The sequence below is a fragment of the Cnephaeus nilssonii genome (assembly GCF_951640355.1).
Source record: "Cnephaeus nilssonii genome assembly, chromosome: 14".
NCBI lineage: Eukaryota > Metazoa > Chordata > Mammalia > Chiroptera > Vespertilionidae > Cnephaeus > Cnephaeus nilssonii.
In genome coordinates, this window is record NC_137085.1 from 78574362 (window position 1) to 78587392 (window position 13031).

General features: G+C 44.2%; 1 protein-coding gene and 1 pseudogene across 8 annotated transcripts in view; one reads left to right on the plus strand and one right to left on the minus strand.

Annotated features, from left to right (window-relative positions):
- Positions 1-13031, minus strand: part of TUBGCP5 (tubulin gamma complex component 5) — a 105911-nt gene that overhangs the window by 28867 nt on the left and 64013 nt on the right. For all 7 annotated transcript variants that reach the window (XM_079790391.1, XM_079790397.1, XM_079790393.1 and 4 more), the window contains 2 exons: positions 11867-11982; positions 10159-10427 (listed from right to left, as the gene is read on the minus strand). In XM_079790391.1, the coding sequence (XP_079646517.1) occupies positions 10159-10427; positions 11867-11982 (385 nt within the window). The remainder of the gene's footprint in view (positions 1-10158; positions 10428-11866; positions 11983-13031) is intronic.
- On the plus strand, positions 3631-6172 carry LOC307110890 (elongation factor 1-alpha 1-like; annotated as a pseudogene). The gene has a single exon. The product of its transcript is annotated as an elongation factor 1-alpha 1-like (transcript).

Here is a 13031-nt window from a genome sequence, read left to right on the forward strand (position 1 = left end):
CTCCAGACATTTTACTATTCATTCAAAAGAGAAATTATTATAAAGTGAATTATTATAAAGTGAATTATATAATATTATTAAAGCACATAAAAGATATGAGATTTCTGGTCAAGGTGCTGGTAAATGCAGTACTTGCTGCCTCCCACAACCACATAAAAATTACAACTAAATACAGAACCACCATCATTCAGAACCACCTGAAATCTGGCTGAATGGAAGTCCTACAACTAGAGGACTAAAGAAGAAAGCACACTGAGGCTGGTAGGAGGGGCAGAGCCACAGAACAGAGTGGTCTGACACCCATGTGTGGTATTCTTTTAATCAGGAGGGATATCTTGGTTGTGGAGGTCTATGTGAGAAACAAGGTGTCCCAGCCCCACACCAGGGCCCTCAGCCAAGGGTTCCAGAGCTGGGAAGAGCATCCCTGTAACTTCAGGCTGTAAAAACCATTGGGGATTGTGGCTGAGTGACACAGAGGCTGCTGGTATCACAGGTGTTCCTCTTAAAGGTTCAGCACATGAATTTATACCGACTTGCTGCCTCTGAGCTCCAGTGCTGGGGCAGTAGCTTGAAAGGTACAGGGGATATGGGGAGGAACTGAATTGTTTGGCATCAGGGTGAGAACTGGGGGGCAGCATTCTCCTAGACAGGGGTACTGTCATTGTTCCTTTGCTGAGCCTTCCCCCACACAGCCCGCAGACAGGTGCCATATCTGAGTCTCCATCAATCTGGCTCACACTCTTCGCCCCACTCTGGTGACTCCCTGAGATCCGACCCCACACAATTTGCAGCCTGAATCCAAGCTGTTGCAGTGGTTTTACCATATGAATAGGCTCTCTTGGCTCAGACTTTGCTAAAATCTCTCAAACAAGCAGCAGCTGGCCTCAGCATGTCCCATACCTCTCAATAAGAGGGCCCAGGCCTGGCACTAGCAGCCATCTGCAGATCACTCCATAGCTCATGCCAGGTGGTCCTAGGCAGAGCATAGGCAGTAGTTGACTTTGCACCTCCCTGGAGGCCCAGAGCCAGTGCACCCTACAGTGGACAGCTTCAGACCATAGCAGATTACAACTCTACACATCTACGAGTGATACACTCAAGGGGCAGACTCAGTGAGCAGCAAAGCCCCACTAAAGCAAATCCTGCTCCACAGGGTGCCTCCTACACAGCAGCTCTCCCACTGTAGTTGCAGCTGGTCCTCAGAGCCTATAGGCCTGGATGGAGGTCAACTCCTCCCAGTGATGCCAACAACAATCAAGGCTCAACTACAGGGAGTGCCCACCTAGAGTGCCCAGCTCAGGTGACTGGGGAGGCTGAGCCAATGGGCCCTATAGGACACCTACTACACACGGCCACTCCACCAGTTCCAGGAGACATAGCAGCTCTACCTAATACATAGAAACAAACACAGGGAAGCAGCCAAAATGCAGAGACAAAGAAACATGTAACAAAAGCAAGCAACCTACTGAATACAGAGTTCAAAACCACAGTTATAAGGTTAGTCAAGGATTTTTATGAGACTTTCAAGGATCTTAGTGAGAATGTCAAAGACATGAAAAAGGACCAATCAGAAATGAAGCATACACTCACTGAAATGAAGAATAATTTACATGGATTCAACAGTAGAGAAGAAGATTCCAAGAATCAAATAAACGATTTGGAATATGAGGAAGCAAAAACTCCCAATCAAAAGAGCAAAAAAAAAAAAAAAAAAAAAAAAAAAGAATCCAAAAATATGAAGATAGTGTTAAAGAGCCCGTGGGACAACTTCAAGCCTACCAACATTCACATAGGGGGGTGCAAGAAGAAGATGAGAGAGAGCAAGATATTGAAAACCTATTTGAAGAAATGACAGAAAACTTCCCCTACCTGGTGGAAAAAAAAAAAATACAAGTCTAGGAAGCAGAGTCCCAAACAAGAGGAACCCAAAGAAGACCACACCAAGAAACATCATAATTATAATGCCAAGGGTTAAAGACAGAGAAAACCTTAAAAGCAGGAAGAGAAAATCAGTTAGTTTCCTACAAGGGAACTCCCATAACACTCTCTGCTGATTTCTCAACAGAAACTTTGCAGGCCAGAGAGAGTGGCAAGAGATATTCAAAGTGATGAACGTAAGGACCAACAACCAAGATTACTCTACCCAGCAAAACTCTCATTTAGAATCGAGGGTCAAAAGAAGAAACCAAGATGGCGGCATAGGTAAACACCTGAACTGCTGCCTTGTACAACAATTTCAAAATTACAACTAAAAGACAAAACGAACATCATCCAGAACCACAGGAAAGCTGGCTGAGTGGAAATTCTACCACTAGAAGGAAAGAGGAAAGCACATGGAGAATCAGAGGAGCTGCAAAAGGCTGAGGTACGGTGACATGCGCGTGGGTGGCTGAGTGCCTGGCTGGCTTTCTCTAGCGGGAAGGAGACAAAAGCTCCCGACTGCGCTGAACCCCAGTTCTGACTGCACTGAACCCCAGTTCCGGGCGAGATGCTGGGGACCCAGGCTTATATGGGGGGAATCAGGACTGTCAGGCAGAAACCCAGGGGAGCCACGAAAGGCAGAGGTCTTGAGGCATGCGCGAGCAAGTGAGCGCAGAGAGGACTGACTGCTGAATGCGGCGCTGGCTTTCTCTAGCAGGTGGGAAACAGAAGCTCCCCACTGCGCTGAACTTTAGTTCCAGGCGAGAATCTGTGAATCCAGATTCATTGGGGGAGAAACTGGACTGTCTGGCAGCAGGCGAAACTCGAGGGCGGCTTACTCTTAGAGGTGCTTGCAGTGATTACCATGGGACACAGAGACCCAGGGGCCTCATAGGGCAGGGCTGACGGGAAGGCAAGACTATCTGCTCAGCCCTGAGACTCCGCCCCATCCAAGCTGAGCACAGAGGCTTTTGCAATTGTGCAAGTCTTGTCTCATAAGGCTGTCTCCATCACAGAAGTTCTCCCGGTGTAGACACAGCTGATCCTCACAGCCAATTGGCCTGGTGGTCAATTCCTCCTAGTGATACCAACAACAATCAAGACTTAACTACAACAAGACTGTACACACAGTCCACAAAGGGGTGCACCAAGAGTGTCCACCTCAGGTAACTGGGGAGGCTGACCCACTGGGCCATATAGGAAACCTAGCACACAAAGCTACCCTACCAACTCAGGGAAGCAGCGAAAATGCGGAGACAAAGAAACAGATCACAAACGAAAGAAATGGAGGAGAACAAACAACTGGATAGAGTTCAAAACCACGGTTATAAGGTTTTTCAAGAATTTCCTAGAAAAGGCCAACAAATTTAGCGAGACCCTCGAGGATATGAAAAAGGACCAACTAGAAATTAAACATACACTGACTGAAATAAAAAATATTATACAGAGACCCAACAGCAGACTAGAGGAATGCAAGAATCAAGTCAAAGATTTGAAATACAAAGAAGCAAAAAACACTCAACCGGAAAAGCAGAAAAGAAAAAAGAATCCAAAAAGTTGAAGATGGTGTAAGAAGCCTCTGGGACAACTTCAAGTGTACCAACATCAGAATAATGGGGGTGCCAGAAGAAGAGAGAGAGCAAGATACTGAAAACCTATTTGAAGAAATAATGACAGAAAACTTCCCCCACCTGGTGAAAGAAATAGATTTACAAGTCCACGAAGCGCACAGAATCCCAAACAAAAGGAATCCAAAGAGGACCACACCAAGACACATCATAATTAAAATGCCAAGAGCAAAAGACAAAGAGAGAATATTAAAAGCAGCAAGAGAAAAACAGTTAATTACCTACAAGGGAGTACCCATACGATTGTCAGCTGATTTCTCAACAGAAACTATGCAGGCTAGATGGGAGTGGCAAGAAATATTCAAAGTGATGAATAGCAAGAACCTACAACCAAGATTACTCTACTTAGCAAAGCTATCATTCAGAATTGAAGGGCAGATAAAGAGCTTCCCAGATAAGAAAAAGCTAAAGGAGTTCATCACCACCAAACCTGTATTATATGAAATGCTGAAAGGTATTCTTTAAGAAGAGGAAGAAGAAAAAGGTAAAGATAAAAATTATGAACAACAAACACATATCTATCAACAAGTGAATCTAAAAATCAAGTGAATTAAAAATCTGATGTACAAAATAAACTGGTGAATATAATAGAATCAGGGGCATAGAAAGGGAGTGGACTGAAAATTCTCAGGGGGAAAGGGGTGTGGGGGGTGCGGGAAGAGACTGCACAAAAATCGTACACCTATGGATGAGGACAGTGGTGGGGGTAAGGGCAGAGGGTGGGGTGGGAACCGGGTGGAGGGGAGCTATGGGGGGAAAAAAGAGGAACAATTGTAATAATCTGAACAATAAAGATTTATTAAATAAAAAAAAAATTGAGGGTCAAATAAATTCCTTCACAAACAAGAAAAGACTAAAGGAGTTCACAACCACCAAACCAGAGTTACATAAAATGTGGAAGGGTATTTAAAAAACAAACAAACTTCTTTTTTTCGCAACGGGTTTGCCACCAGAACACAGGTGTTGTGAAAACCACCATTAACTCAAACCCAAGATGGGAAAGGAAAAGACTCACATCAACATTGTCGTCACTGGACACGTAGATTCTGGGAAGTCTACCACTACTAGCTATCTGATCTATAAATGTGGTGGGATCGACAAAAGAACCATCGAGAAATTTGAGAAGGAGGCTGCAGAGATGGAAGGGCTCCTTCAAGTATGCCTGGGTCTTGGATAAACTGAAAGCTGAACGGGAGCGAGGTATCACCACTGATATCTCCTGTGGAAATTTGAGACCAGCAAGTATTATGTGACCATCATCGATGCCCTAGGACACAGAGATTTCAAAAACATGATTACAAGCACATCTCCGGCTGACTGCTGTCCTGATCGTGGCTGCTGATGCTGGTGAATTTGAAGCAGGCATCTCCCAGAATGGGCAGACCCGTGAGCATGCCCTCCTGGTCTACACACTGGGTGTGAGAGAGCTGATTGTTAGTATTAACAAAATGGATTCCACTGAGCCACCCTACAGCCAGAAGATATGAGGAAATTGTTAAAGAAGTCAGCACCTACATTAGGAAATTGGCTACAACCCTGACACAGTAGCATTTGTGCCAATTTCTGGTTGGAATGGTGACAACATGCTGGAGCCAAGTGCTAATATGCCTTGGTTCAGGGGATGGAAGGTCACCCGTAAAGATGGCAATGCCAGTGGAACCACGCTGCTTGAAGCTCTGGATTGCATCCTGCCACTAAGCCGTCCAACTGACAAGCCCCTGCATCTGCCCCTCCAGGATGTCTACAAAACTGGTGGTATTGGAACTGTCCCTGTGGGGCGAGTGGAGACTGGTGTTCTCAAGCTCGGCATGGTGGTCACCTTTGCTACAGTCAACGTTACAACTGAATAAAGTCTGTTGAAATGCACCATGAAGCTTTGAGTGAAGCTCTTCCTGGGGACAATGTGGGCTTCAACGTCAAGAACGTGTCTGTCAAAGATGTTCGTGGCAATGTGGCTGGTGACAGCAAAAATGACCCACCAATGGGAGCAGCTGGCTTCATGGCTCAGGTGATTATCCTGAAGCCCCAGGCCATGTCAGTGCTGGGTGTGCACCTGTGCTGGACTGGCACACAGCTCCCATCGCTTGCAGATTGGCTGAGCTGAAGGAGATTGATCGTTGTTCTGGGAAAAAGCTGGAAGATGGCCCCAAGTGTTTGAAATCATTGATATGGTTCCTGGCAAGGCCCTGTGTGTTGAGAGCTTCTCTGACTGCCCTCCTCTGGGCCGTTTCGCTGTTCGTGACACGAAACAGACAGTTGCTGAGGGTGTTAACAAAGCAGTGGGCAAGAAGGCAGTGGGAGCTGGCAGTCACCAAGCCTGCCCAGAAAGCTCAGAGGCTAAATGAGTATTAACCCCAATACCTGCCGCCACCCAGCCTTACGCAGTGGTGAAAGAACAGTCTCAGAACTGTTTGTCTCAATTGGCCACTTAAGTTTAATAGTAAAAGCCTGGTTAATGGCTACAGTGCATCATAAAACCTTCAGAAGGAAAGGAGAATGTTTTGTGGACCATTTGGTTCTTTTGTGTGTGTGGCAGTTTTTAAGTCATTAGTTTTTAAAATCAATACTTTTCAATGGAAACAACATGACTAAAAATCTGTCACAGAATTTTGAGACCCAATAAAATAACAAAGTTTAATGAGAAAAAAAACAAAACTTTATTGTTGAGATTATTAAAGATGTCCTTCTTCCCCCCCCCCCTGCCAACAGTTCCCCTCCACCCAGTTCCCACCCACCCCAGGCCCTCGCCACCTTATTGTCTGTATCCATACATACATAAGATCTATGTCTAATCTCTCCCCGCATCCCGCCCCCTCTTCCCTCTGAGAATCATTAGTCTGTTCCATTTCTATGCCCCTGATTCTATTCTATTCACGTTTATTCTGTTCATCAAATTTTTTATTTATTTGATTTTTAAACTCACTTGTAGATATGTATTTGTTGTCACTTTGTTGTTGTAATTTTTTTATCTTTATCTTTTTCTTCTTCTTCTTAAAGAATACCCTTCAGCATTTCATATAATACTGGTTTGGTGGTGATGAACTCCTTTAGCTTTTTCTTATCTGTGAAGCTCTTTATCTGACCTTCAATTCTGAATGATAACTTTGCTGGATAGAGTAATCTTGGTTGTAGGTTCTTGCTATTCATCACTTGGAATATTTCTTGTCACTCCCTTCTGGTTTGCATAGTTTCTGTTGAGAAATCAGCTGACAGTCATATGGGCATTCCCTGTAGGTAACTAACTGCTTTTCTCTTGCTGCTTTTAATATTCTCTCTTTATCTTTTGCCCTTGGCATTTTAATGATGATGTGTCTTAATGTAGTCCTCTATGAATTCCTCTTGTTTGGGGTTCTTTGTGCTTCCTGGACTTGTAAGTCTATTTCTTTCACCAGGAGGAGAAGTTTTCTGTCATTATTTCTTCAAATAGGTTTTCAAAGTCTTGCTCTCTCACTTCTTCTGGCACCCCCATAATTCAGATATTGGTATGCTTGAAGTTGTCCCAGAGGCTCCTTACACTATCTTCATATTTTTTGGATTCTTTTTTCTTTTTGCTCTTTTGGTTGGGTGTTTTTTGCTTCCTCATATTTCAAATCATCGACTTGATTCTCAGGATCCTCTAGTCTACTGTTGAATTCCTGTATGTTATTCTTTATTTTAGTCAGTATATGCTTAATTTCTTACTGGTCCTTTTCCATTTTTTTGGCATTCTCACTAAGATCCTTGAAGGTCTCCCTAAATTCCTTGGAGGTTTCTAGATGATTCTTGAGTAAACTTATAACTATGGTTTTGATTTCTATATCCAGTAGTTTGCTTTCTTCTATTTCTTTCATTTGTGACATGTTTCTTTGTCTCCACATTTTGACTGCTTCCCTGTGTTTGTTTCTATGTATTGGGTAGCTGCTAAGTCTTCCTGAGTTGAGAGAGTGGCTTTGTGTAACAGGTATCCTATAGGGCCCAGTGGCTAAGCCTCCGCAGTCACCTGAGGTGGACACTCTTGGTGCACCCCTTTGTGGGCTGTGTGCACATTCTTGTAGTTGAGCCTTGATTGTTGTTGGTATCACTGGGAGGAATTGACCTCCAGGCCAATTAGCTGTGAGGATCAGCTGTGTCTACACTGTGTGAACTTCTGTGCAAGAGACACCCTTATGGGGCAGGACTTGCTTCAGTGGAGCTTTTGTGCTCACTGAGTCTGCCCCTTGAGTGTGTCACTTATGGATGTGAAGAGTTGTAATCTGGTATGGTCTCTCACTGACCACTGGGTACACTCTTGGATCTCCAAGAAGGTGCAAAGTCAGCCACTGCCTGGGGCCATTGAGTAGGAGCTACAGAGAGATCTGCAGATTCTTCTTCTTTGTATCAGGTTTGGAAGTGTCCATGCAAGGCCCAGCTGTGAAGCAAGGCAGGCTGGTGCTGGTGCCAGCCTTGAGCCTTTTATTGATAGCTTTGGGGCTCCCTGACCCAGCTGCAGCTTGTTTGACAGGTTTTAGGCTGAGAAAAGACAGGCAATTCATATGCAAAAGTCACTGTGCACAGCTTGGGTGGGATGGTAAACTGGGTGGGGCGGGAGTTTCAGGGAATCTCCAGGGCAGAGCAAACAGAAATGGCTGCCAGTCGGCCCTGCAACCGGGGAGGTCGCAGCACGGGAACAATGACCACTGTGAGCACCTCCATCTGGAAGAAAGCCACCGCTAAGTCCTGTCCCGATGCCAGGCAGTCCAGTTTCTCCCCGTATCTGTCTGGGTCCCCCAGGGCCTGTCCCAGCACTCAGAGGAAGTGGGAGCTTGTAAATCCAGTTTGCGGTGCTAGCCTTTTAAGAGGAGCAGCTGGGTTTCCAGCAGCCTGCGTGCCACTCAGCCCCAATCCACACTGGTTTTCACAGTCTGTAGTTCACTGCCTATAGGGACTTCTTTCTCAGCTCTGGAAGCCTGGGCTGGGGGGCTGGTGTGGGGCTGGGACCCCTTGCTCCTCTGGGCAGCCTCTGCAGAGAGGATCTCCCTCCCAATTAAAAAAATGGCGCACACACACACACACACACACACACACACACACAAAAGCAGCACACTCGGGTGCTGAACCAGCCCGTTGCATGCCTCCGCACCTCCTACTAGTCTCAGTGTGCTTTCTTCTTTACCTCTATAGTTGTAGTACTTCTGCTTAGCCACGGTTCTGGATGATAGTTGTTCTGTATTTTAGTTCTAATTTTTTTTCAAATATATTTTATTGATTTTTTTTTACAGAGAGGAAGAGAGAGGGATAGAGAGTTAGAAACATCGATGAGAGAGAAACATCGATCAGCTGCCTCTTGCACACCCCCCAATGGGGATGTGCCCGCAACCAAGGTACATGCCCTTGACTGGAATCGAACCTGGGACCTTTCAGTCCGCAGGCCGACGCTCTATCCACTGAGCCAAACCGGTTTCGGCATTAGTTGTAATTTTTATGTGGTTGTGGGAGGCAGCAAGTATAAGGCATTTACCTGTGCTGCCATCTTGGTTCCTTCCAAAAATAATTCTTTAAAAAAAAAAAAAATATTTTATTGATTTTTTTTTACAGGGATGAAGGGAGAGGGAGAGAGAGTTAGAAACATCGATGAGAGAGAAACATCGACCAGCTGCCTCCTGCACATTCCCCACCAGGATGTGCCTGCAACCAAGGTACATGCCCTTGACCGGAATCGAACCTGGGACCCCTCAGTCTGCAGGCAGACGCTCTATCCACTGAGCCAAACCGGTTAGGGCCCAAAAATATTCTTTCAGAAGAGGAAGAATAAGCCCAGCTGGCATGGCTCAGTGGTTGAGTGTTGACCTATGAACTAGGAGGTCATGGTTGATTCCTGGTCAGGGAATATGCCTGGGTTGTGGGCTTGATCCCGTGTGTGTGTGTGTGTGTGTGTGTGTGTGTGTGTGTGTGTGTGTTGGGGGGGGGGGTGCAGGAGGCAGCTGACCAATGATTCTCTCATCATTGATGTCTCTATCTATCACTCTCCCTTCCTCTCTGAAAGCAATAAAAATATATTTAAAACAAAAAAAAAAAGAAGAGGAAGAGTAAGAGGAAGAGGAGGAGGAAGAAGAATAGGAAGAGATTAAAAATATGAACAATAAAATGGCAACAAATACATATCTATCAACAATTGAATCTAAAAATCAAAATAAATGAACAAGAAATCTAAGGAACAAAATAAACTAGGGAATAAAAAAGAATCACAGGCATGGAAGCATGGAATAGACTGACAAATTTCAGAGGGAATGGGGGCTTGGGAAGAGATTAATTAAAGATCTTACCTATGGACATAGACAGTAGTGTGGTGAAGGCCTGGGGTAGGGTGGAAACTAGGTGGAGTGGGGCAATGGGGTAAAAACGGGGACATCTACAATTATCTCAAGAATAAAGATTTAAAAACAACAACAAAAACAACAAAAAAATTCCCAATGAGGACAAACTTTTTTCAATCAGGAGTAGCATAATCCATTCACTTGATCATGGTGAAAATTTCCATGTAACTAGAAGTCTTTGATGATTTTCAAACTACACCATTATGTAGCGCGGATGACAAGAATCAAGAAAACAATCACCCCAATGCTGCAAGAGAGGCACAAGGAAAGGGCCCCACCTCTGGCCGTGGCCTGGCACATGGTGCTGTCCCCAACCTGCAGGTGTTTGAGCAGCTGCATGGACTTGCCAGCCATGATGATCTGCTTCAGGACGGGTCTGAGGAAGGACACCATGGTGTGCTGTCGGCTGGAGGGCCCTTGGTCACTGCCAGAACTTGCACTGGCATTATCACTCATTTTTTCTTCATTTTCTGTCTTTTCTGATATACTGTACAGTGTGTACGTTGCATACCAAAAGTCTCTGTGATTTACTGGAACATTTTTGTTTCTATAGAGATTCAAAATAATTTAAATGTTAATTCCCCCCCCCCCCAAAACAACAACAACAACAGTATATCTGTTCTAGCTTTGTCATATCATCAGACATTCTAAAACATAGTAACAGCAATTATAGCTAAAACGAAGCAATGTTCATGAATAACAGGGGATATTTTATCTGACTTCAGTTTAACATGGAAAAGTGGATAAATACACTGAATGGCAGAGGTAAAATATAACTAAGTAGAAAGTTTCCTGAATTAGAATTAAACAAACTATGATGAATTTGTTCATCTCCTGTGAGGGTAATCTTCAGATTCCACATCTTTTTTCCTACATAGATTCTTAACTGAACTTTAAAAAAAAAAAAAATTTTATTGATTTTTTACAGAGAGGAAGGGAGAGGGATAGAAAGTTAGAAACATCGATGAGAGAGAAACATAGATCAGCTGCCTCCTGCACACCCTCTACTGGGGATGTGCCCGCAACCAAGGTACATGCCCTTGACCGGAATCGAACCTGGGACCTTTCAGTCCACAGGGCGACACTCTATCTACTGAGCCAAACCGGTTTCGGCTTAACTGAACTTTTAAAAAATTTTTTAAATACTCACCCAAGGATATATTTTCCATTGATTTTTAGAGAAAATGGAAGGGAGAGGGGAAGAGACAGAGAGAAACATTGATGTGGGAGAGACAGAGATACACTGATGAGAGAGAGACACATCAATTGGTTGCTTCCTGCAGGCTCTCAGACCAGAGCTGGAAGCCTGCAATGGAGGTATGGGCCCATAACCGGAATCAAACCCAGGACTCTGCAGTCCACAGGCCAATGCTCTATCCACTGAGCCAAACCGGCTAGGGCTGGACGGCTTTTAATAATGAAATGATAGATACTCATCACCATCTAATAGTCAGAATCCCATTTTTACAAAAATTGTCAAGTAAGAAAGATGAAACAGGACAGAAGGGACATGAGATGGACTTGAGGAAAGACTGGCTCCTTTATCTTGGCACTGGAATCGGCCACCATTCCAGAGCACTGAGGAATCACGGTTGCCCTTCCTGCCCAAGTAAATGGACAGCTGTCAATCAAACCTAAACACAGTGCAAACTTCAGAGTTGAGATGCGGACGGTTCCACATGGCAGATTCTATTGAGAAAAACCAATTAATTGAAGGGTAGTTAATTTGGAGAAATAAATATATTAGAGGCCAATTCTGTAATATTGCCATACTTTTGTCTTCCTGATGACTTGTATTGGAATGACTGAAGCCTACTGGTTGTTTCCTGAACTCATTTTATGAAACGCAGTGTGCATTCACCAGCCCAGCCCTTCATGAACACACTATTACTCAAAATGTGATTTGCAAAGAAAAGCTGTGAACTGACATAAACTTGGAAAAATATATTTTGGGGCTGGGGCTGAACCTGCGATTGCCGCAGTCACCTCTGGATGATGAATTCCCGGGCGCAGTCGCACAGGTGGCCGTGCACAATCCACTCGTCCACAATCTGCAGGTACGGCCTCACGGTTTCCACCCAGAGAGAGAAGAGCAGTGAGACCTGTGGAGACAGCGTGCACCGCTCACACTCACCTCTGTATGAAATGAGTTGCAAACATTTCTGAAATACTGTTTTTAAAATCAACAGATTTCTATTTTTTGAAACAAAAAATTAAAAATTAAAAACATGTTATAAGATCCTGACAAAAAACTCACCTATATGCGAGATGAGCACATATCTCTAGTCCCTACCAGGACCCTCCCAAGAGTGATGGTTACCCAGGGACGATAGGGATACAGTTCCCTTACCTAAATGGGGCAATTAGCAAGATGCCCATTAAAAATGAGGAAATGCCTTAGCTGGTTTGGCTCCGTGAATGGAGCCTCAGCTTGTGGACTGAAGGGTCCCATGTTCGATTCCAGTCAAGGGCACATGCCTGGGTTTCGGGCTCAGTCCCCAGTAGGGGGCGTGCAGGAGGCAGCCAATCGATGATCCTCTCTCATCATTGATGTTTCTACCTCTCTTCCCTCTCCCTTACGCTCTGAAATCAACTAAAAAAATACATATGTATGTATATGTATATATAAAAAATGAAATTATTTCATTCTACTATACAAAAAATTGCACAGCAGAAAGAAATTAACTGCCTTTGGACTAAACTGCAGCATAAAAATGTTGAGAAAACGGTACACCAACAAACTAGGAAATATACCTAAAATATGTACTACCATCCTACTTTCTGTTTCTAAGAATCTGACTGCTCTAGGTGCCTGATATCATAAATTTGCATTTCTGAAAAATTATTTTTTAAAATATAATTTCAGAGAGGAAGGAAGAGGGAGAGAGAAACAGAAACATCAATGAGGAGAAAGAGCCATTGACTGGCTGTCTCTTGCATGCCCCTGCCTAGGGATTGAGCCCAGAACACAGGCAGGTACTCTGATCGGAAATTGAACTAAGACCTTCGGGTTTATAGATCGACGCTCAACCATTGAGCCATGCGAGCTGGGCTGAAATTTTATTTAGAAAGGATTATGCAAGATAAAAAATGGTGGCAGAGTTAAGTGGGTGCTACACTGGTATGTTCCCAGGACCATACTGGAATTACA